At 46.2% G+C, this 24,749-nt stretch overlaps 1 protein-coding gene across 6 annotated transcripts in view; it reads left to right on the top strand.

Moving 5' to 3' along the window:
• Positions 1 to 24,749, top strand: part of Cacna1d (calcium voltage-gated channel subunit alpha1 D) — a 325,064-nt gene that overhangs the window by 237,515 nt on the left and 62,800 nt on the right. For 3 of the 6 annotated variants that reach the window (XM_010643039.2, XM_010643036.3, XM_033757093.1), the window contains exons 10-23: positions 1,661 to 1,748; positions 1,966 to 2,025; positions 2,990 to 3,016; positions 6,802 to 6,962; positions 7,878 to 8,103; positions 8,225 to 8,432; positions 10,343 to 10,463; positions 13,313 to 13,427; positions 13,908 to 13,977; positions 15,194 to 15,260; positions 15,972 to 16,119; positions 18,393 to 18,522; positions 21,526 to 21,585; positions 24,330 to 24,436. In XM_010643039.2, the coding sequence (XP_010641341.1) occupies positions 1,661 to 1,748; positions 1,966 to 2,025; positions 2,990 to 3,016; positions 6,802 to 6,962; positions 7,878 to 8,103; positions 8,225 to 8,432; positions 10,343 to 10,463; positions 13,313 to 13,427; positions 13,908 to 13,977; positions 15,194 to 15,260; positions 15,972 to 16,119; positions 18,393 to 18,522; positions 21,526 to 21,585; positions 24,330 to 24,436 (1,588 nt within the window). The remainder of the gene's footprint in view (positions 1 to 1,660; positions 1,749 to 1,965; positions 2,026 to 2,989; positions 3,017 to 6,801; positions 6,963 to 7,877; positions 8,104 to 8,224; positions 8,433 to 10,342; positions 10,464 to 13,312; positions 13,428 to 13,907; positions 13,978 to 15,193; positions 15,261 to 15,971; positions 16,120 to 18,392; positions 18,523 to 21,525; positions 21,586 to 24,329; positions 24,437 to 24,749) is intronic. The other 3 variants (XM_033757092.1, XM_033757094.1, XM_010643043.2) reach the window with 1 other exon arrangement.

Raw genomic sequence — 24,749 nt, 5'->3', positions numbered from 1 at the left:
CCTACAGCAGGGAAGTGTAGGGTCATTTGTATGTGGCGGGGGGTTGGGGGGATTGTCTGTCTGTCTGTCTTAATGAAGATTTTTTTTGTTAAAGGATTTCATGATGGGATCACAAAGCCTGGGCCGGTTTGAAAAGGGTTTCCTGCTGTGATTTTCTTTGCCCTGTCTGTGAAGGGAAGGGTGGTGCTGGGCAGGGTTCAGTAGCAACCAGCTTCTTTGACTGTTATAGTCTTCTGGTCGTCTTGCTGAGGTCAGAGCATGGAGCAGCCCTACAGCAGGGAAGTGTAGGGTCATTTGTATGTGGCGGGGGGTTGGGGGGATTGTCTGTCTGTCTGTCTTAATGAAGATTTTTTTTGTTAAAGGATTTTCCATGATGGGATGGTGAACTTCTTTGATTTTTTTTTTCTGATTTTTTTTTTCATGGAGTAATGAAAAAGTGAATCCAGGTTTGTAGTCAGTTACACCCTGAGGAAGAAAGAAAATGCTCATGCTATGAACATGCCAGGAGTGTAACGTGAGGCCATAATTACACTTTGTTTGACCTTTGCTTCTGAAATCTGTGTGTAAAGGTCTTGGACAGAGCTGATGAGCTTCCCACTGAGGATGCCTCTGGGTCTCCTTCCGTACCCCAGAAGACTTGCTCCACAGACCTCTGGGGCTTTGCTTTCATTGTCATCGACTCTGTCACGCCTGTTGCTCACCTGAGTGTGGTCAGCTGCCTAGACGGAAATTGTGACTGCTCTTCCCGCCCCTGCCTGGGGCGGGGCCTCAGAGTGTCTACCTTGCTCTTCAGGCAGCCCTGCCTCTGTTCTCAGAGGAAGCTTGAGGCATCCTTGCTAACAGGAGCCGCCTGCACCCCCAAGGAAGGCTCTCTTGTGGACCCTGTGGGGTCAGTAGAAACGGTCACTGCATCTCGAGACTGCACCAGGAAGGAGCGTGGTGCAGGCACTTGGGCCGTATCCGGCTCTTTGGCAGGCTGCTGCCCATCCCCAGAGTGGAATCAGCCATTCCTTACTCCACACTTGCTGCATGGGCCCCTGAGGCAGCCCTTCCACAGTGAGTGGAAAGCTGTTGGAGGGTGGCCCCGCTGCCTTTCCCCCAGGTGGGTGCAGTACCATGTTCCTCTCTGTGCCCCCACACTTCCCTCACTGCCTGGGTCCCAGCATGCGTTCATGATGTCTCTAGGGTCAAGTGGAGGAGAAAAGAAGCCCATGAACCAGAGTGGCCGGGAGGGCCTCTGCCTTCCGCATCCTAAGAGCTCTTCTGCAGTGTGTTGGAAATCACTCATTCGTGTGGTGTTAGATTGCATCACACATGCTCTGTGTTGCTCCTGTCTGGGCCGATGAAGACGCACCTGTGGCTGAGGTGTTAGGATGGCTTCTTGATGTGCGATGGCAGTCAGGAGAGCAAGCCTGTGTCAGGCCCAGTGATGGGATCCGGTCTGGCCTGCAGCCTCTTTCCTCGGGAAGCACGTGGACCAGCAGGGTTGCCGCTGGAGCAGGCTCTGGGCTTTCCTGGCAGTTGGTAGAAGCAAAGGCGTACCTGCGGTGGGCGCGCCTGACTCCTCGGCTCGCTCCCCAGTCCCCGCAGGTCTGTCGGGCCTGCTCCCAGGGGTGCAGAGCCTTAGCATGCTGTCTGAAGCCTTTTCTTCTCCCCACAGCTAGCATGCCCACCAGCGAGACTGAATCTGTGAACACGGAGAACGTGAGTGGCGAAGGCGAGACCAAGGGCTGCTGCAGAAGTCTCTGGTGAGTGTGGGGCCCTTGCTCTCCTTAGCCCCCAGGGCATCCTAGAGGAGCTCCGGGTGAGAAGGCACCCCAGATTGCAGGGCCACGGCCTTAGGATGCAGAAGGGTGGAGTGGGGGGCTGCACGAGGCACCGGTGTTTCACATTCCGCTTCCTACGAGGTAGGCGATGGAGCCCGGAGGTGTGCCAGTTAACCCAGCAACCTGCTGTGTTCGTTAGGTGCTGGTGGAGAAGAAGAGATGCGGCCAAGACTGGGCCCTCTGGGTGTCGGCGGTGGGGGTAAAGGCTGAATTCTCCTTCTGGTCGGGTTTGGCGTCCGTGCTGTGGAGAAAGCTTGAATGGCAGAGTTGCTGGCTAGAATGTGCACAAAGTTACGGATAAGGAGACCCTTCCCTCCTCTGCGCACGGCCCCTCCTATAGGCCCTGCACCCCACTCTCTCACCATGGAGGACGCCTTCCCACTAACACCCATGTTCTTTTCTAGACCATTCTGGCTGCAGCAATGGGGGAGTAGCCGTACAGAATGTGGCTTTGGGGAGCCCTGTGCTCTTTTGTTTTGTTGGCTTCCTGCTCGTATTCTTTAGATCTTCTGTCTATAAAATACAGGTGTAGTTTTTTAGAGAACTTTATCTTACTCTTGGCAGAGTTTCATAAAAAAGGATGTGTAATGGCAGAGTGTGCAAAGTTAATGCAATGATTTAGCCTCTGTTCTAATGTTCTGCCCTCCCTACAACATGGTAAAGTTGGCAGGGAATGGGTTTAACCTCCCCACTTTACAGATGAGAACACTGAGGCTCAAAAAGGCATGCTGCTTTTTCATACTGTTTGTGTGTGAGTAACAGAGCTAGGACCTCTGGTCCACTGCTCCTTTGCCAACTGTAGCACCTGTTGCCGCTGTTGAGATGCGTGGCTGAGCTACAGACAAGAGAGACCTGCAGGCTTCTGTCTGGGATGGCAAGAGAAGAATCCCTGGCAGCAGTGCCTGTTTCCGGGGCTGCTAAGGGAATCCAGCTGAGAGTCTTCTCTTGCCCGGGCCCTTGACGGTGCTGAGCCTGCCTGCCTGGCCCAGGCAGCGCCTTGACTTTGCTCTGCCTTTCACCAGCTGGCCTGCTGCAGCCACTGCACATGCCGAGTCCAGGCTTCCATGCATGGCTTTTACCGCATTGCCGTGGAAGCCAGACGGGGGGAGCACGTGCCCAAGCCTTCCCAGCAGGAACCTTAATCCTTTTTTCTTTTCTTTCAGTCAAGCCATCTCAAAATCCAAACTCAGGTCAGTATCTTCTATTTTTTTCTTTATCATGTGTTTGTTTTTTCAGTTATAATTTTATGTTTTAACTTCTTACTGTTATAGAAGAATTGCTCCAACTTGAGTTTTGCTCCCTGGATTGTAACATGGATACTGAGTTTTCGTGAGTCCATTAAACACTCTAACCTGCCTTAGGGGAGCAGACAGTAGGGGCAACTTTTGCAAATCAACAACACAGCATAAAGAACAATGAACAGTGTTTTGCCTCTCAGTCCTTCAGTCACTTTTCTAGGACGGATGCTTCTTGTTTCTTGTCACTTTTTGGTGCCACTGCAAAATACAAAAATCAACAAAACTTTTCATAGAAGAGAGTTCAAGCCATTTTATAAAGTATTGGTAATACTTCTTGATCTGAGACCAGGTTATGTCTTCATTTGGTAAAGCTAATTGAACTGCATGCTTCTGATTTGTGCACTTTTCTGTATAAATGTTATTCTTAATTAAAACTATTTTCCTGCTATATACAATTGGCCTGGGTTTAGCTCAGTGGTGCCACTGCCTGCCATGCAAGCACAAGGTCCTGAGTTAGATCCCTGATTCCAAACAAACAACAACAACAAAGCAACAGTGGATACTGAACTAAATATTAAACCTAAAACTATAAAAATTCTGGGAGAAAATCTGTGTGACCTTGGATTAGCCAAGGATTTCTTAAACTACAGCTCTCAGACCATGAATTATTACAGAAAAATGTGGCATATTGGTTCTCATCAAAATTAAAACTTTTGCTTTTATTATAAAATAAAAATATATACTAAAGGTATAGGGAAGGTGGGATGGGTAGGGGAAGGGTAATAAGGGAAAAGAAAAAAATGTGAGATAATGAAAAGATGGAAATAAAGTGTTTGTAGACGGAGAGGGGAGGAGGGGTGAAGGGAGGGCAGGGACAAGGGGAAAAAATGAGAACCAAGACCTATCATGTAGAGGTACAAGATCCCAACAATGAATGTAACTGTACTGTATCCCTAAAATGTACCAATAAACTCAATTAAAGCTGTAAAAAAAATAAAATAAATAAAATAAAAATATAAGCCACAGGCTTAGATAAAAATATTTGCAAACCATATTAGATAAAGTACTGGTATCCATACTATATAAGGAATAATGTATAAAAATAGTGTCAATAATAAGAAAACAGTCCAATTAAAAAGGCAACAGTAGATTTAATATTCATGTCACCAAAGAAAAGATATGAATGTTAAATAAGCACATGAAATTGGAATCAGTCACCAGGAAAATACAAATAATAAAATCACAGATACCACTACATGATTAAAAGAGTGGATCAAATTTAAATACTTGACAATGCCAGGTTCTGTCCCGATGCTGATCGGTGGGTATTTTCATGCAGTGTTGGTGGTCATAGTAAGTCTATTTTTTTATGGTTAAGTAGTTTCTTAAAAAGTTTAAACATACATTTACCATATGGCCTAGCAATCTCACTTTTATCAAGGTATTTAAGAATTCAAGATATATGCCTACATAAACATTTTTACATGAATGTTTATAGCAGATTTATTTATAATTGCTGCACACTAGAGCTAATCCATATGGTGGATGAGTAGACAAATTGCGGTTTACCCGTATGAGGGAGTATTGCTAGTTACAGGTAGAACTGATTCAGGTAGAGCACCGATGAATTTCAAAAGTACTTTTGATAAGCAAAAGCATCCTGTCTCAAAAGGCTGCATATTATATGGTTCTGTTACTGTAGCATTCTGGATTACATAAAACAATGGGGACAGAAAATAGATCGTTGGCCCTTGGGCTGGGGTGAGATGGGAGATTGATTACCAAGGGCTACAAAGGAACTTTTTTGAGTAATGGAAATGTTCTTGACTGTGTATACCCAAGAAGAGTGAATTTTACTATATGTGAATTTCATTCAAACTTGACTTAGAAATGTGAAAGCTCTTCTGTGCTTCACTCTTAGCAGAGAGCATGGAAATGAATTCATAACCTGGCCCCTGGACTACCCTCTGCTCAACTTTGGCACGTTTCCTATGTTCCTACTTTGGAGCTAATGCTGGACTGTTCTTGGTTTCCTCTGTCCTCCCCTTAATGTCCAGTGCTTTGGACCAGTCTTCTCTGGATAGATTGTCCTTCCACTTACCGCTGGGGTAACTCTTACTCATCTAGTCTGAATCTCTGCTTTTTAGAGAAGCCTTCGCTGACTCTTCAAAGAGCATTTGTGGCTTCCGTCCAGCTCCTGCACCCTGAACCTTGAACTAACACTTGGTGTGGATTTGTGGTTGTCTCTTACACAGCTCTGTATGCTCTTCGGTGGCAGTGACAATGGGACTGTGCCTTCTTCATTTCCCTCTGTGCAGCCCTGGCAGACAGTGCCGTGAACACTGGTCTCCTGAGAAAACAGGCCCTCACATCCCAGCAAGGGGCAAGATGATGATGCTGTGTGTTTCTAGGAGATAGGACACTGAGGTCCCCTAGATGTAATAGTTGCTTGTGCCTTGTCGCTACAGCATAGGATAGACTGTACTGTGTCCATGGCTGGATCTTTTCAGGCTAGGTCACTATGTGTACTGAATTATGCCTCCCAGGAGAAGCCCAACTGTGAGTTGGTGGAATCTTAGTGTCCTTGGTAGTTTTTCATGCTGGTCATTATGTTTCTGCTGCTCTTTAATTAGAAACTGCACAGCAAGAGCAATGATAAAGATACCTTGCTTGATCCAGTTCTTAGTAAGGAGGTAGCACAACTCTTTCTTTGCACGCTTCCTGGATTTTTTTTTTTTTTAAGCATAGCAACATAGCTGATTCATCCAGGGCTGAAGGGCTGCAGCTGGACACAGCTTGCTGAGTACTCTTGAGTCAGGCCCCTAGAGAAAGTGCCCCATTCCTGTCCCTGGGGCAGCATGGCCCAGAGAAGTGGGCTTCTCCCTGGGATCCAAGTTGCTGAGCAGTAGTTCATGGCATACCTCATCAAACCCTTCCCTGTGGCAGGGAGGGCTTCGCATGTAGAGGCCACAGGAGGGGATATTCTCCCTAATGACAAACAAGAACGGAAAGCAGATGGAGGACATACTACTTGTCTGTTTGGCTCAGCTCATTTTATTTTTATGAAAACATGATTCAATATTGGTTCTTCTCATAAAGGTATATTTTGAGCATTACTAGTTAGAAAGGGCACCTGATGACTCAGTCTAAAGACTCATGTCCTACTCAGCTTTGACAACTGCCAGGCTTCGCAGGAACCTTAGAGATTTAAGGAGAAAGGATGGGAAGGTTCCCTAAAAAGAAAACTATGGTTTTGGAACAGTTTGCTGCTTGGTAAATTCTCCACGATGATTGCGATGCTGTGAGAGATGTGTTTACTAAACTACGTGGCTGTCTACACCAGTGCCATGGCAGACCCACTTACCATGCGATGGTACAGGAGCTACGTATGTGTGCACGTGCAGTTTTACCTCAGCACAAGATTCTGCGAGTATCTAGATCTTCTAACCCACTGGAGGAATGCATATGACAGATTCTGGAGTTATTTATAACCACAGGGAGGAAACTGAGCATGATCAAGTCAAGATTATACTTTCCAAAAGCAGTATATTAAGGCCAACATGATTTATATTCTGGAGTCTGTTCACTTCTGTGCTGTTTGTTCACCTCTGTCCTTCCTGAACCCACACCCTGATCCATTCCTCTGGAGTGAATGCCCAGTTATTTCTCAGTAAGGTTTGCTGGACTCTCAGATGCTGTCTCTGTCATCGGCGGAATAATGTTTGCTTACCTTTCAGCCGACGCTGGCGTCGCTGGAACCGATTCAGTCGTAGAAGGTGTAGGGCTGCCGTGAAGTCTGTCACATTCTACTGGCTGGTTATTGTCCTGGTGTTTCTCAACACGTTAACCATTTCCTCTGAGCACTACGATCAGCCCGACTGGTTGACACAGATTCAAGGTACGAGTGAAAGCCATTCTCTTCTTGTTCTAAACTAGAGATTCTTGCTGCAAACTGCTCTGTAGTATTATCTGATGGATGTGGAATGAACAATCAGAACAATTGCCAGTGGGCACTAGTTTGGAAGATGGTGGAGTCGTCCAAATTCAGACAGGCCCTGGAGCAGGTCTGTGGTCTGTGCGGTATAACGTGGCGCTTTGGTATCAGTGAATACCAGGCATCTTACTGTCCTGACCCTGAGACAACCTGAAATTGAGGAGTCTTGGGAGGATTATCTCCCTGCCCCTACTGGGAGCTTTGTCTTTTCCTTCAGTGTTTTCAACTCATTTTAATTCCTCTGCTTTGATGGTTCGGAAATAGGATATGGAACGTTGTCCCCAGAAATTGCTCATTCCTGGTTTGACAGTTTTGAGCTCTTGAGAAGTCTTTACCTACGTCCATTTCCCCTCTACCTCTTGAGCCTGCGTGGTATTAGTCCCTGCTCTTAGAAATGACATTGATAAATGGTTGCTCTCGTGATGTCATAAGCAGACCAGACAGGGATTCTGTGTATGTGTTTGTGGATGAAATTGAAAGAAAAATGTATAATCTGATGATCTAAATGCAGAATCCAAGATTTTTAGGGCTAGAAAGCTCCAAAAATTATATGACATCTGTGCCCATTTCATAATCAATGAAACTGAGCCCCAGAGAAATCAGGTAACTTCTCCAGATTTGCACATCTAGGCAGTAGCAGTACCAGAACCAAAAAGTGGCAGAGAAACAGACCATTGGTGTTAATGCCATATTTCTGTCATGGGTACGGCGGCAAAGAAAGGGACAAATCACTGAATACTTCCTGGGGGGACTGGTGAGAGAGAGGAGCCCAAGTGTCTCCCCTGAGCTTCTGGGGGCGGGCGCCCCTTCTCCTTCCAGATATTGCCAACAAAGTCCTGTTGGCCCTGTTCACCTGTGAGATGCTCATCAAGATGTACAGCTTGGGTCTCCAGGCATATTTCGTGTCTCTTTTCAACCGGTTTGACTGCTTCGTGGTGTGTGGTGGGATCACCGAAACCATCTTAGTGGAGCTGGAAATCATGTCTCCTCTGGGAATTTCCGTGTTTAGGTGTGTGCGCCTCTTAAGAATCTTCAAAGTGACCAGGTGAGATGCGAGCTGCCGCGGGGGCTTTAGCACGGGAGGTGGCACTCAGTCCCAGCCGGTTCGGTGAGGTTCTGCTCTGTCCTGAATGGGTCTCCACTCACTCCCTCACCTTGGCTTGCAGGCACTGGACTTCTCTCAGCAACTTGGTGGCGTCCTTGTTAAACTCCATGAAGTCTATCGCTTCCCTGTTGCTTTTGCTTTTTCTCTTCATTATCATCTTTTCCTTGCTTGGGATGCAGCTGTTTGGTGGCAAGTTTAACTTCGATGAAACACAAACCAAGCGAAGCACCTTCGACAACTTTGCTCAAGCACTCCTGACCGTTTTCCAGGTGAGTCCTTTCCCTTCCCAGGAGAGCGGGCCAGGAGCAGCTTCTTGTCTGCTTACGTTTCAGGAAGACAGACTCCGTGTTTATTAATAGTCTCTACCTGATAATACTTTGCTAAATTTTGCACCATACAAGTTAACTGTTTTGCATCCCTCACAGCTCTCTATGTAATACAATTTAGTTTTTATGAAACAGATTCTAAAATCCTCTTGTTCTTGACTAATTTTTAAATAACAGACAAGTTTATAATTCTGGTTATGATAGATATATGCAAAGGAAAGAATGGGAAGCCTGGATGCCCTGGCACCTGGTCGGAGGAGTCCGCTGGCAGGAGTGTAAGAGCCTCTGTCTTCCCTGTGCATCCGCTCGAGGCCGCGAGCATGCGCAGACTGCAGGCGGCTGCGCTGCTGGGGCCTCTGGGCGCCCGCCTGGAAGGCAGCGGGCGGTAGGTGGGTCCATGCTCCAACAGGGGCACCTTCTCCGCTTGTGGGGCTCTGTGCTTGCTTTTCATGTGCAAGGGCAGTGAGCATTTTTTAATCTTAGTGTCCTTGCTGAGTGTGGCGGTGCACACTGGCACTCAGGAAGCTGAGGGAGGAGGATTGCTGCAAGTTCGCGGTAGGCCTAGGCTACATACTGAATTCAAGCCCCGTCAGAACCACACGCTAAGACCCTGTCTCGTAAAACCAGAAACATTTAAAAAACAATTTTAAAAGATGTCCTCAGGAGCCTTCCTGTTCTGTCTATAAAAGGCTATTCCCCCCTTTTAAATGTCACATATATCCCATGCTGTGATTGCCATAATTTATGTGATCAGTCCCTTGCTGGTGGATGCTCAGTTGTGTGCAGTATTGGGTCATTTAAACGGGGCTCCACTCAGTGGTCTTGAACAAGTGGGACCCCTGGGGCCGACATGTGAGAGTAGGACTGGAGGACAGATTTCAGCAGAGTGGAGCTGCTGGTCTAAGGCGCCCGTGACAGAGTGCCTCCTCGCAGCTGTTTGGATTCGTCTTCTATCAGCAACGCGGAGACCGCCCGTTGTACCCAGTGGGTGTTCATACTTTGTGATTGTCGCTGTGTAACAGGTGAAAACTATCTCATTGTGGTTTCGCCAGGGGTGAAGTAGAATGTCTTCTCAAAAGCCCCTCAGAGCTCCTTTTCTGGGAATTACTTTATCTTTTCTAATCATTTGCTCATTTTGCTGTTTGATTATGAATCACAATAGTTTGATTTTTAAAATCTCTAGTCCCAAGAAGGTAAAGAAGACCTCTCCCTGGAAAGTAGCATTTTTGTAAATTGCTGTCAACGTTCATCTGATTCTATTTTAAGAGTGACTTGATTTTCCATTATCATCAATAGAAAATATTACTTTTTGGGGGTAAACTTATGAGACATTTAGAATTCCTTGCTTCTAAAAACCCAAAGATATAATTCTCCATTTCCACAGTTATTTAACTATGTGGAATACAATGCAGCAGTTAAAAGAATGAGATGAACTTACTGATTCAGTGGGTCTCCAGCGAGTATTGTTAAACGGGGAAGAAACAGTTGAAGAAAAGTATGACAGGCTTTTTGCCTAAAAAAAAAAAAAAAAAATGAAAAGATACCCCTTGCCTCTTCTCTGGAGGTGTGTGTACATGTACTGAAATCCATAGACTGAGGTCCCAGAGACACACCGACATCATGGTCTCTGGGGTGTAATAAAGTTCCGAAGGCTTGTATCTAAAGATTGTTTTTTTCATTACAAGAATGTATTCATCTGTTTATGCAGTTAAAAATAATGTTTTAGAAATTCTTTGGGACATCAGTGGCTCTATTCAGCGTAAACCCAACGTAGGTAGCCACAGAGGACTTCTGGGAGAGCCGCCGTGAGCTGTGAATCTGCCTGCTGTCTGACGGTAGTTTGGGCCTCTTAGATTCTGACAGGTGAAGACTGGAATGCGGTGATGTACGATGGCATCATGGCTTACGGAGGCCCGTCGTCTTCGGGGATGATTGTCTGCATCTACTTTATCATCCTCTTCATCTGTGGTAACTGTATCCTTTGGGACAGCCAGAGCTGTGCTGTCATTATCGTCGCCTTGGTTTTTTCCCGTCTGATTTCCCCTGTGGTGATGGTGATGGTGCTGGTGGTAACTGTGGTGGGAGGGAAATGTTCTTACTTTGCTAGCTCAATGTGTGCTTTCCTTCCATGGTACTGGGGGCAGCGTAGTATACGCAGAGGCCCAGCAAGGCTTTGAGGAATGCAAGCTGGTGGGGAGACAACGTATGTGCTCGTGCCCGAGGTTGTCCTGCTCAGCATCACGTCTCCCGTACATGGAGTGACAGGCAAAGCCAGGTGGTGCCCTGTTTCATCCTCCTTGGAAGGCTAGGACTGTATCTCTGTCATCTTAAGACACCTCATGACCAAATGGATTGATCTGTGCTCCCTTGAAGCTAATCTTACTTTGCTGACTTGTCTGTTCCTGGGGCTCAAGCCTCCATTGGCACCTTCTATATCATGCTATATAACTTTTTTCTGACTTGGTTTACTCTTCTTCCCTGCTGAGAGCACTCTTTAATTCTAGACTTCTGAACTTGGCCCTTAGGTCTGTTTATTTACCTTAATCAGTTTTTTCATGGCCCTATAGCCTTTGGCTTTATCTGTTTTATCTCTAGGACCTAGAGTATAGGTTCTCCATGCTTAGCACAGGACGTGGCATCCAGAGTCCCTTAATAAATGCTGGGATGAATGAATGATTCCTGAAACATACGAATGCTCCCTCTTCATTTTTAAATTTCTGATTTAAAGAGTCCTAATCTGGATTCTTCTCCTGAAGAGTCTCAGATTCTTTTAGATATTTCCCCTTTAATCTTCTTTGATGAATTTTCTGGAGTATAGAAAGCCTAGTGCAAAGCTGTTCTAATGTCTTCCTGAAGATTGGTGTCTTATGCTCTGAGATTTCTGTGAAAACCCCCACCTCAGCATGTATACATCCTGCTAATCCCTTGACTCCATTCCAAGGCCCGCTTCTCCAGGAAGCCACCTCTGCCCTGTCTCCTTCCTAGTCTTGAATGTACTTACCTGTGAGCTCCCTCACATTCCCTGCATCCCTTACTGCCCTCCATCTCCAGCATGAGATGACAAGAATCATCTTTGTCATGTTCACATTTCTCAGGATAGGACAGGTTCCCGCATACAGTTGGTCTTGGTAAAAGTTTGCTAAGTGAATAGTGACTATTTTCTTTGTCTGCTCTCCTCCCGATTAACGCATTGGGCTACAGACTTGAATCTGCAGAAAAGTGCTCCCTGGCTACTTCTCTCCAGGTCCATGTTGAATTTATTTGCAGCACTTGCCACTATCTGAGATACTTAAAAGAGTTGTTTAGAATCCGTGTCCTCAACTACAATAGAGGGCCTATTTTGTCATGTTTCCTTTCGTGTCCTGTGTACGTAGAACAGGGCCTGGCACGTCAGAGCTGCTTCGTAGATCTTTTTTTAATGAATTCCAGAGCACACGGATATTTAGGAGGGTCTGTTCACGCCCCTGAAGGCACATGATGGGTTTCTGCTCTTAGAAACCATGTGTTACAAACTTGTAAGACTTTTCCTCTGCTTTATTAGTCTCTATTTTCTTTCTGCTCCCAAAAAAGAGTTTAGTGTCATTGCGAGGCTAGCGAGGTGGTTATCTCTTTATTGAGATGTACATGTGACACAGCTGTACTTAGCGCTGACTAGTTTAAACCATCATTACCCAGTGCCCATCAAAGGAGTACTCAGGATGAGTAGCCAAGCCATTTCTAGCCCAGGACGGATTGCTTCCTTGGCCTCATCTCATTGCAAAGCCAGTTAAAAGCTAGCCTGGCATATCAAAGGCATTTTGAAAGTCTTAATGTAATCTGCTCATGTTTCTGTCCTCTTTAAAGTCTTGAATAGAATTAGCCAAGCGTGATACCCCCCATGGAGATCTCACCCTCAGTCCCTTGTTTCTATGTTGGTTTGCCTGTTCAGCACCCACCCGAGATCTCAAGGACTGTGGGCTCCCATAATTTTTCCTACAGGTGGCTGAATGTCAAGCAGAGAGAAGATTCATCATAGCATGAGGTCTTCTCATTTATTTCCCTGTAACCCTGTGTATCTAAAAAATATTCTTGACTGCTACGGCCTAAGAAACAATCATCTCCTGAGTTGAGAACCTTTACAGAATACTTTTTTAAAATGGTAAGGACAGCACACAAAGAACTTCATGGTAACAGCCCAAAGAACCCTGAAAACTTGTTCAGTTAACCCTTTACTATTCCCGCAAACAATTTCAGCCACATTCATCAAGGGTGTAGCCTCAGTGGCACTGTTGAGAAGACAGAGCCATCTGGCAGGAGGTCTGACTGTTCTCTTCAGCAGATGTCTGTGGCGTGAAAAAATGAATGAGTTCTCCACAGAGTTTGAAGGCCATTGAGGAAGCGAAGGCTTCGTATTATCTTATGTGACAGGAACATCATTTGAGTAACTTGGGTCCTTGAGGGAGTCTGGTTTGAAAAGCATGCCCCTGAGTATGTATGTTGGGGTACATGTCTTAAAAGAAACAAAGCAAACACAGGCTACTTTTTAATTATACCATATGTGTGTTATAGATTGCTTTATACAGCATCTGTCAGCTATAGATTTATAGGCAAGGAAATGTTGAAGTTTGTAGGTTTTCAGTGAATCTTTTACCTCTTTTCAGATTTACACAGGACTCTAAGTGGTGTTTTTTGTTGTTGTTGTTGTTTGGTTTTTGTTATGTTTTCTTTTTTGCAAAGACAGTCAGCACCACCCTCGCAGAACACAGAGGGGTGTAACATTTCCATTATTGACCACACGTAATTATATTTAGAAATGTGTTGTTCCCTTAAACTTTTCAAATTAGATATTCTACTGAATGTCTTCTTGGCCATTGCTGTAGACAACTTGGCTGATGCTGAAAGTTTGAACACCGCCCAAAAAGAGGAAGCTGAAGAAAAAGAAAGGAAAAAGATTGCCAGGTAACACTATTTTCACCTGCATTATTTTGCCCAGGGTGCACGAGGAGGCTCCAGGAGTGCTTCTCAGGAGGTGCAGTCTGTTGTTGCTTTGCTGTGACTGTGGGTGACTGCGTGGTGTGGACCAAAGAGGAGGGAGTCTTGGGCAGAAGCCAGGCCCTTGGCTCTTAGCCCCATGGCTGAGAATGAGAGTCACACATCCTCGTGCTTAAAGAATCACTGCAGTTAATTTTGGTGTCATAAAATAAATGATGCATCCAATGCTGATTAGCTCTTGGATGAGAATTTTAATAAGATGATCTGTATAATGAATCCATTGCATTAGATGAACAGGAAGCCCTGCGTTGGGGTTGTGCTGTGCTCTGTTAGTGTTGCATCCAATCGTCCCTCATTGGGACTCTGCTGATTCAGAACCTTGATTAGCACTTTTATCTGTAGTCATATGGTTACTTGGATTCTTGTGTTCTTTTCTCTTCTCTGTAGAAAAGAGAGCCTAGAAAATAAAAAGAACCACAAACCAGAAGTCAACCAAATAGCCAACAGTGACAACAAGGTATTCCTTCTAAGACAACTTCCGTGTTTCAAAGTGACTCTGTCGGTGTCTCAGAGATGTAGCACTTACCTTATGGAAGCAGCTCGATTTTAGTGTTTTGGTGTGAAAGGTAGAGCGTGTCACACAGACACTGGCTTTCCAGGGGGTTCTCATGGAATGTCATCAGGGAGCTGACTGTTATTATCATTTTACCGGAGAACCAAGAGGATAAGTATTTGAACAGTTTGACTCTTTCGTTTTATTTTGTTGGAATTGTGTGGTCAGACCTGACTTGTGGTCGGGATCATGTTAGCGTCCTCTGAGTGGTATTAAAATCAAGATTTTTTATAGACGTCTGTTCCAGATGACCTCAGGATCAAGTGGTCTGGGAAGCCTCAGGCTACACTGTCAGACTTTGTCTGCCTCACTTTCTTGTTGCTGAGACACACCCCTGACACCCACAACTTAAAGGTTCACAGTCTCAGAAATTTTGGTCCCTGGTCGGCTGGCTCCAGGGGAAAGCTGTTCAAGTCATGACAACCAGGAAGCAAGGAGAGAAGGGAGGAGCTAGGGAGGGAGCAGAGCCCTTCTAGGTCATCACCCCAATGACCCGCTCCTTGTGGCCAGGCTCCGCCTCCTAACAGCACAGGTCCTTCGTGGGTGAATCCACTGATGAGCGGAGCACTCCCAGGGCCCAGTCACCCTCTCAAAGCCCCCCTCCCTACACACAAGGCTCTGGAGCAGTGGTGGTGAACCTATGGCACACATGCCACAGTGGGCTATTTGTATCAGGAAAGCTCTAAAAGGTTCGCCAGGGGCTGTGCCAGATCTAAAGCATAACAAACATCATTCCACTTAGGACAGCTCTGAATGTTTCCTTTGTTTGCCCATCAAGTTAACAAATACTGAGATCCCATGTCAGCAACTGGGAATTTAGGAATGAAGATGGACAAGGTCCCTGCCTCTGTGGAGTTCAAAGTCTGGGGGGAAGACGGGAATGTTACGTGGAGTTCATGACCACCCTGGGACAGCAAAAGGGCAGAGCCCTGGAGTGTGCCCACCATCCTGCCTGAGTCATCGCCCTCAGGCCTTCTGACTGAAGCAGTCACCATCTGCCTCACTCACACACACAGACACACAGCCCAGTGCTGAAGGCAGGTTGGCTCTTGGCTTTGGCTCTGTGAAGCGCATTTAAATCAGCATCTCCCCTCCTCCCAAGGTGTCTCTCTTGTTCTAGGTTACAATTGATGACTATCGAGAGGAGGATGAAGATAAGGACCCTTACCCGCCTTGTGATGTGCCAGGTATGGTGGTGATGGCCAGATATGCTCTCCACTCATGAATAATGGCTCTGCTACCATGTGTGACTTGCTGCTGAGTCTGTGGCTGGATGACCCAGCTTGGGTCACGCTAGCCTGTTGGGGCCACCGAGGCCTCAGGCTCAATTGCTTTGTAGACTAGTTAGCTACATCCCCCCGCCATGGTCCAGAAAGCATACCTAACTCAAATTCCAGGTGAGAGGAGGGAAAGGGTGGGTGGATCAGGATAGGCCCACCTGTGGCTGGGAAGCCTCTCTGTGACACCGGTTAGCCCTCACCTCATACTGTTACATTCAACTGGTGCATTTATTGGCTGATAAAGTCAGGCTGTGGAATTGGCAGCCCTGGAGCTGCTTGTTTGTGACTTGAAGTCCCACATACAGGTTTTCAGACTGAAGCTCAGCACTGAAGTCCCTGGGGAAATAGTCAGGTGCTGGGAAGATGGCAGTGAGAATCCCACTGTTCCCACCTGTCTGTGGACAGATGGTACCTGCAGCAAACCTCATTCCTACAGCTAAATATACTCCTTACATGGGGCTGCATCCTTGCCACCTTTGTCCTTTGACGCAAACTGAAGATCTAGGAAAGTTTTGTTTAGTATAAATATAAATGATGTTCACGTTTACTTTTGAGAATAATAATTAAAACCCACACGTAGTCCTTATTTCACCTGTTAAAAAAGTGTTTCATTTAAAGTAGGTGAAGAGGAAGAGGAGGAGGAGGAGGATGAACCTGAAGTTCCCGCTGGTCCCCGTCCGCGCAGAATCTCAGAGTTGAACATGAAGGAGAAAATTGCCCCCATCCCTGAAGGGAGTGCTTTCTTCATTCTTAGCAAGACCAACCCGTAAATACCCCCTTTTTAGTCCTATCACTGCCACCTCTCTGCAGTGACCCTGTGCGTTGCTTGTGGGTGGCTGGGCTGGAGTGAGAGAAAGTGGCTCACGGTCCCCTTCTGAACTGGATGGTTCACCACACATTCCCTCACGCCACATTCCCTCTGGCTCCTCTCCGGCTCTATTCTAGCTTCTCACCATCAGTTCAGCGCTTCTCAGCCTTCTTGTCCTGTGGGCATGTGACTGGGTCCTTGGAGGAATGCTGTTCTATATTTCCCTCCTTCTATGACCCCTGTCTGCTGTCCCCAGGATATTCCAGGTGGAACCCACTGCCCTGGTGTTCCGTACCCTGGCCATCCCTAGGACCCTTTCTTAATGAATGGATCTTAAGATGCTTTGTAGGATGTGCATTTCGTGGTCAAGTTCTGCACAGCACCTTTATACTCAGATCCATTTAGGTGGTCTTTTTTCCCTATTGAGTTTTATGATGATAAAGTAATACTGTACAGTGCTATTTTATAGGGTGTAAGTTCCATGATACTCTGGTGGACATAGCATTTCTCACATTAAGATGACAAGGTGCTCACCAGGAACATAGTAATGACTCACAAGTACTATACAGGGAAGAAATATATTTGCTAGCTGGTTTCTAGGTCTTAATCATGTGAGATTAAGTGAGCTTCCAGGGAAATCATTGGCTCCTAGAAAGTTTTCTAGAATTGCAGAAGTAGTTCTTTGCTGTCAGGGAAGAATACTGTATAATCCATAGGTCCAAAGTGCAGGTCCAAAGCAAGATATGCTAGAGTCCTCGAAACATGAAGATCTGATGATCATTTTTATAGTCTGTCACTGTTTTGGATGTCCTTTAAAAAAAAAGTTATTGCATTGATGTTCTTGATACTTGCAGCTCAAGTATACAGATGTTGAAGGAATGGTTGTCACCCGAAGTCATAAGCACCCAGTCCTCATTGCCCTGGAAGGCCTCCCCAAACTCCAGTAATAACTTGCAAGCCCTCGGGGGGTGTTCAGCATCGAACCTCCACAAGGAGGGGAACTGAAGTGAAGGATCCTTCGTATAAAGTTGACTCCAGTTTCAAAAATGAGAAAAAATTTTTCAAAGGAGAAACGACCTGTATTCTATAGGCAAAACAAAACAGCAACAGCAAAACAAAAGCCCTTTTAAATTCTAAAGTCAAATACGGAGGATAAGGAGTCAGTTGCTGACTAGCCCACGGCACCTCAGGATAGCAGGAGAGGTTCTAATGACCCGGGGAGCTGCTGTCAGTAGAACCCAGAGCCTTGGGTACTGGGCACAGCTGCCTTTCCCTGCTTCCTGGGACCCCAGGATGCTGTGAGAGCTCCATCACATGGCGCAAACAGATCCTTGCATGTTAGCAAGTGACAGTGTAGCTCACTTCACTGAAGATAGTCGTGGATCACCTCTAAAATACAACATATATAATGAAACCTGGAAACAGTAGGCGGTTTCTCTGACACCCCCCCCAGTTATATTTTACAGTTCATATTTTAATACAGCCCTGTCCTGCAGTACAAGAAAGGAATTTGTCTCGCTCTCTGTGTTAAATTAATCTTAACAGAGTCTGAGCGAAGAATGATTCACAAGCCAGTGGCCCTGAGAATGGGAAGGGGTTCGGAGAGCTGCACTGTGCAGTGTGGGCAGCAGCGTTTACGGACAGGAAGTAGAAGGAAGGGACAGAGACCGCCTCACTGCTATGGTGTGGCCTGTGCCAGCTTCTGTGGTTGACGGAGACTATGCTGCTTGTTGCTGGAGTATGCTTCAAAGTCTGGCCCCCAATTAGTTTGCTTACCTAGTTAGGTTGTAGTTTGTTAGGTAGGGATTCAGGGTCGGGAGTTCTGATCGGGTCCAGTTTGGTTTGACGATTTTCTTTTTAAGGAAGGGACGATGTCAGGCTTCATGCTGTAATGGAACAACTTCAGAGTCAAACGGACCTGGGCTGGAAATCTGCCTCAGTCCTTAGACCCTGTTACCTTAAAGTTCTTTCACGTCCACAAGCCTCAGTTTCCCCAGCTTCTTCCCCATCTAAGGACTAGATGCAGGGGTGCCTGTGGAGCCTCTAGCAGCAGTGGTCACTCCATGGCCCACAGGGGCCTGTAGCAGTGGGCTTTGTGAAGGGAATGATCTGCCTGTTGGGGCATACTTGTCCTCAAGGACAGCTGTGCCCCCTGGATCTTGCACTGCGGGGGCCCAGCACACTGAGGCCCTTGTCTGGGCCTGTGTCCACGCAGCAGCTTCTCCCCACAGGATCCGCGTGGGCTGCCACAAGCTCATCAACCACCACATCTTCACCAACCTCATCCTCGTCTTCATCATGCTGAGCAGCGCCGCCCTGGCCGCGGAGGACCCTATCCGCAGCCACTCCTTCCGGAACACTGTAAGCCTCCGAGCCAGGAGAGGTGGGTGGGGCTCCCTCTGGGGTCCACACTGGCCTGCCTTGGACAGAGGCCTCCTGGAGAAGAGGGCAGAGCCAGGGCAGACCTGTAACTCCTCTGGAAACCTTCATGTTTCCAGATTGGAGCGCCAGAGATCTTGTTTTATCTGGGCAAGTTGGAATGGAATTACTCATTTCAAACATTATTTGAAATCCTCTGCAGTACCTTACAGTGTATTCAGGGACACTGCTTCTCCTCTTTGCTCCTTGCTGCTGACATTGTGGTGATTTTTTCTCCCTCCCTGTCAGAACCACAGTCACACCTACTTTGAGATGTAGACCTCATGGGAGAATAGAGCAGGGAGAAGGAAAATTGATTCCAGGCACACAACAAGCCTAGGAGCTCTTATTTAGGATTTTGGGGAGAGCTTTCTGTCTTACGCATAGATAAACACACACAGCTGCCTGGCCCCTTTAGTGAGTAGAAATACAAGTCCCAAAGATGATGGGGTTACAGCATTAAGAGTCTGTGGAGATGAGGAACTTGAGGCTTTTGGTGTCGCAACGGGCAGTTATGCTAAGAAAACTAGTAGGGGGTTAAGTTTTCTATTATTCATCAGTTTCCTAGCTCAAGGATCGTGTCCTCTGGTGTATATATGCTAGAAAGGAGCTCCTACCTAAAGTGGCTGTCACTTTAGCGGTCCCTCCAGGTCAGTTCATTCTGCATGCAGAAGGCCACAGCAGACAGCTTCAGGGGACAATAGTGGCCTCTGGGTCGGGCCTGGGCAGGCCACTGCAGTCTCCGGTTGTTATGAGGCAACTCCTTCCCACCACCAGAAAGGAGGCCACCAGGTGTCAGATCATCAGGGTCGCTGCCTCTTTCTGTGTGTAAGTTTGCTAGGGGTTTCAGGATCAAGACAGGCAGGCAGATCAGTGCATCCAGCTTCCTGTCGTGACAGCCAGGTATCATGCTGTGTTTCCCCACTGCCGTGCCTGGCACACCCAGTCTGTTTGAGTGATAAAACATGTGCTCTGACAGGAAGATAAAAAGCCCGCTCCCCCATGGCACGTGTTGCTGTTGATGTGACGATAAAGGCACTGAACTTGTCTTAATCTGTCCTCACGGATTAGGGATTTTCTTTTTTAGAGATCTTCAGAACTGTCTCCCTGTCATTCAGATGGCGTAAGGACCTCTGGGGCATGGAGTTCCATCACAAATTTAAAGCATGAAAGGGAAAAGATGCTGGGAAAAAATCATTATACAGAAGACTGGGCTAAAAGCTAGACCAGAATGCTTATTGACAAGGAGTGATTTATATTAGCGCTTCCTGTTTCTCTCTTTATTATTCCTATGAGTTTGTTTCCTTGCTACTTTTCCCAAAATTGGGACTGTTCTTTTAAAAATAGGCATGTGTGTTTATGTGTATTGCTTTTAAAACATTTCAGAGTTTTATTTTAAACTTAGCTGAATTCTTAGTGAAAAAGAAAACGGAAGCTGAAGGAAGAGAGAACAATTTAAATCTTGCACCAAGCTGCCTTGCCGACATTATCTTCCCTGGCTGCTGGGTGCTTTCAACATTAACGTCCCCACTGTGTCCGAGGAGGGAAAAAGAGGAAGGTGACAAGGGCTTGACGGTATCTTAGAAAATTGTGCCCAACAAGAAACACAGTCACGCAGAAGTGTTCCAGGATTTTTCTAACCCTGATAGAAAGGGTTTAGGAGCAGAGTGCCCTGAAGAGAGGAGAGCTGATGAGAGCTGGCCCTGAAGCAGAGGTCCTTCCCGGAATGTGGGCGGCAGCAGAGCACCCTGCTGAGGGGTTCCCTTGTGTGAAGCAGCATGGCCCCGGGGCTCTCCACTAGCACCTGAGAGGCTGTCGAGTGGCCTGAGCAGACGCCCTAACCCTGTGCCTGTTCTTGGTCTCAAGTGGATGACCTCACGGTCTTTCCAACTCCTGTGTCTTTGCTTCTTTTAAAACCACGAGGCACAGTTGCCGTGAATATGAGCAGGGGAGATCTCATCTCCAGGGAAAGTCGAGGCTGCCCTCCTCTTGGTTGCCGATGCTATGGTCAGCAATTCCCTGTGAGTGGCCCCGGCGGAGTGGTCAGTCTTCTTGCTGTGGGTCCGTCTGCCCTGTCTCAGATTCTTACGGGACGCAGAGACTCAGGAAGGGGTAGCAGGACTCTGGGATAGTAGCTAGCATTTTCAGGAATGCTGATAACAGAGTAGCTTAGTCTGAAAATCTGAGGCCAAGTCACTCTGTCCTTTGAGTGGGTTCAGCTAGATGGAAACTCGGGCTTGGGAAAGAGGAGAGTGACATGCAGAGCAGTGGGCGGGCAAACGTAATATGTAAAGCCACGCGTTGCAGACTGGGCCAGTCCAACACATTGAGGGAGGGTGGGGTGCTCGCTGAATAAATAGACTAGAGTGCATTTGGCACTTAGAAGCTTCTGGCTACTTTGATGCCACTCATGTGATGTTTTAAACTTTTGCTTTTTGCATTGATGGGGATTGAATGCACGTCAGGCATGTGTTCCACCCCTGAGCTGCATGCCCAGCCCATCTATATTTACGTTTCTCCTCCAAGGTGCAGCTCAGCTGGATGGCAGCGTAGTTCATTCAGTCAAAAACAGTTAAAAATTCAAAATGTGTATGGCTGTAGTTTATCGAGGGCCGCAACCTTGGCAGATGTAGCATACTGATGAGAAAAGGTGGTTAATTCAGCACTTCCAGAAATTAAGCCCCATCGGCCCAGCAGGAGCCGGGGAAGCCAGGCAGCACAGAGGCTAAGGCGCCTGGGCTTCCCTGGGCGCCTTCCCAGTCCTAAAGAGAAGCTGTTACTGGACCACTGCGGGCCCTTCTGAGCATCTCCGCCTGCCTCTTGTGCAGCAGGGCCTCTCAGGAGGATGGGTGTCTGGCATTCAGGTGGGGGTCCTGCCCGTGGGTAGGGAGCTGTCCAAGCCTGTCCAGATGCCTTGTTCTTATTTCCACATGTTGTGCCTTGCAGATACTGGGTTACTTTGACTATGCTTTCACAGCCATCTTTACTGTTGAAATCCTGTTAAAGGTAATGGTTTTTTTCATTGACCCTCACTCCCTAAAGCAGCTGTAACAATAATACTTGCCGTTCTTTGTTTACCTTCCAGATGCTAGGTTATGCAGATTATGTCTTCACTGGTACTTTTGCGTTTGAGATCATTTTGAAGGTAACAGGCTACCCAGCAGTGTGTTCAAGGACCTGGTCCTGTGTGTGAGACACAGGAAAGAAGCGTGAAGTGCTTTTGGCTATTTTTTGTCTTCTGTGATCAAACTAAACTTTTTTTTTAACCAAAGGATTTTTTTTTTCCATTCCAACTGTTTTTTTTTTTTCCCCCGGTTTCATTTAACCTTTGAATGCATGTGGGAGCTAATTTGGCTTCACATAATAATTAGGGACTATATTTTTTTTCTTTAAAAAAAAATCCTCTGAAGTTTGTCCACTGATAACACATACTGCTCTGTGCGTGAACTTTCCTCTACCCTTTCCAACATCAAAGTCAGAGGAAAAACATTTATCCTATGAAGGGAATGTGTCCTCATTTCTCTGACGGCAGTCTGCTTTCACTGGCCTGAAATAGTAACATACCATACTATTTTCTTGCAACAAGTTTTGCAAGGTATCTTGGGTCCAGTTGTGTTCAGATAGTTTCTGTCTGCTTTAATGGATGGGCTTACATTTACAGGGACGAAAGGAGCACCTTGGGACAGGGCACCCTAAATGTACTGCCCATGCATGAGCTAGCGGTTGCCATTGTTGCATGTGGTTTGCGTGGTGACCGTGAAGGCTGTGCCACGGGGACTCACCCCCTACTGTGTGTGCTCAGAGGCACAGAGACCAGCTGCAGAGAGCCGGGGACCTCCAGGAGCGGGTTCTTACAGCAGTGGGAGGACACGGCCCAGGAGAACTGTTGGCACTGTCATCTCTAGTGGGGAGAAGCTAAGAATCAAAAACTTAAAACTTCTAACCAGTTTCTGTGTGTGTGTCTCAGGGGAAAAAAAAAAAGAATTTTATGTTGAGCTACTGTGGAACTTGCGCTCTTCACAACATCTTTTACAAAAGAATCTTCAACTAATGTGGCCAGATAGTGGCCTCTTTTTATTGTTGTTAATGAAAAATTAGATCAAAACTAAGCAATCGATATCTGGTTTGGTTTTACTTCACGTCTTATAAGAGTTTAAATTCATTTTCCTGCCTTTAATCCAGCAATTTTGGCAGGCAGTCCTTTCCCGAGTGAGGGCCGTGGGGGGTTGGTGACCAGAGGGTCCCATGGCCTGGATCGTGGTGCAGGGGACACAGGATGGTGTCGGGGCTCCCTCCCACCTCTCCTCCTTCCTCGGGTTCTTGTTTCTGTCATTTGTTTTCTCCTCGTGTGGAATGGTGAATGCTCTGCTTGGCCTATCAGGCTGGTTAGCTGAGGTTTTATTTTACTTTCCACCTTATTAAGTTGTTAAATGAGTATAGTTACTCTTGGGCATTGCTGGAAATGAGATCCTGAGTTGTTTAAAAGAGAGAAAAATGATTGTTGCTTTTTAATTTCTATAGATTTGCCTCACTGACTTAAATCTTCTAAGTCATTGTTCATTGTAAAGGTATTTTGGAGTGAAAAATAAGCTGAAAGAAAAAAGTTTCATACAGTGGAAATCCAGCAAGAATTATCTAACATCTGTGTGCTGGTTCCTGAATTCCTTAGAAGATTTTGTAGGCTATTTATTTGATCAAACTGTGCAGTTGCCATTTTTGTAGGTCAAGAGGGTTCAATATTGGCAGTTTCATCGGATTCAGGACAATATTTCTCAACTGTAATCATCTGAGCCTTCATTCCTCCTTTTTTGTTTTTGTTTTTAAAAAACAGTGAATTTTCTATATTTTGCTGTTTTTACTCTGGGAAAAACTTGCTTACGAAACTCTTTTTCTGTCATTACATGATGTATTCATAATATGTGCTCCCGGTACATAACACATGACAAGAAATAATGAGATTAATGTAGGTGTAATATCATGTGACAGCTTTCTTGCTACACATGGCGTGTGCTAGAGTAATGAGACATGGCAGAGCCGTTTGAAATGGGTGGATTGTTTTATTAGCACATATTAGTAGTGCAGATAAGTGAGGTTTGTTTTGATAAATTGGTACATACATATAACATATCTCGGTTATTTCCAGCCCTATTGTAACTCATCTGCTTCTTTTCTCCTCCTCTTTATCTCCTTCCCCATCTCTGAGTCTACTTTGTTGTCTCTTGTCATCTCTTGAAGTGGGTGGACTGTTAAAATCAGCTAGGAGCGGTCGTAAGGAGCCTGCATGGAGAGAGCATTCAGGTTTCTACATACACAGAGCCTGTGAGTGGTGGACTCTAGTCTTTTTTCTAGCCTCCACTCAGAAGGCCTCATTGGAACACTGTGATCAGAGAGGGTAAAGCCGGGCTTTGTGGGCAAGTCAAGGCGCCCAGGCAGTGAAGACATTCTGACAAATGTAGTCGCATGGAGTCTCCCCTGAGACAGGCTCTTTACATGTGCCAGCCATGTGTTCATCCTTGGAATAATAAAATCTAAACTGGTCTCTTTTAAATTGTGTCTGAAATCAGCTGCCCTTTTTCTGTTTTGTTTGAATAAGTTGTTCTCTTGCCCAGCCCTGTTAGAAATTTGCATTTCTCACTTCCTGACATGTACTTATTAATAAAGCCATGGTTTCCTTGAGATTTTGTGAAGAGCCCAGGTTTCTTTACCTCTGAAGAGAAAAAGCAGTAAATAAGCGTTGCTTCTGTTTGTAGATGACCACTTTTGGAGCTTTCTTGCACAAAGGGGCTTTCTGCAGGAGCTACTTCAATCTGCTGGACATGCTGGTTGTTGGTGTGTCTCTGGTGTCATTTGGGATTCAGTGAGTATTTATGTGCCTGTGCGTACACACGTGTGCGCGCATGTGTGTGTCCCCAAGACAGGATGATATGTAAGGAATTTTATCATAATTTATAAAGGCTAGGCATTGTTTGAATGATTTTATTTACTTAGCCAGGGTTGCTTAATTTTCCCCTATGCCAAAAGTCCCAGTCCTTCCAGCGGTTCATCCCAGCCTGGAGATGTCCTCTCTCGGGATCTCATTTTCCCTTGTGTGCCGGAAGGGCTGGCATCAGATGGCCTCTCAAGCACCTGTCTTCATGGACAGTGAAGATTTCTCTGGGTTTTCAGATTGC

Source organism: Fukomys damarensis, unplaced genomic scaffold (genome assembly GCF_012274545.1).
Source record: "Fukomys damarensis isolate Sample0158 unplaced genomic scaffold, DMR_v1.0_HiC HiC_scaffold_28, whole genome shotgun sequence".
Taxonomy (NCBI): Eukaryota; Metazoa; Chordata; class Mammalia; order Rodentia; family Bathyergidae; genus Fukomys; species Fukomys damarensis.
This window is presented reverse-complemented; position numbering and strand designations above follow the sequence as displayed.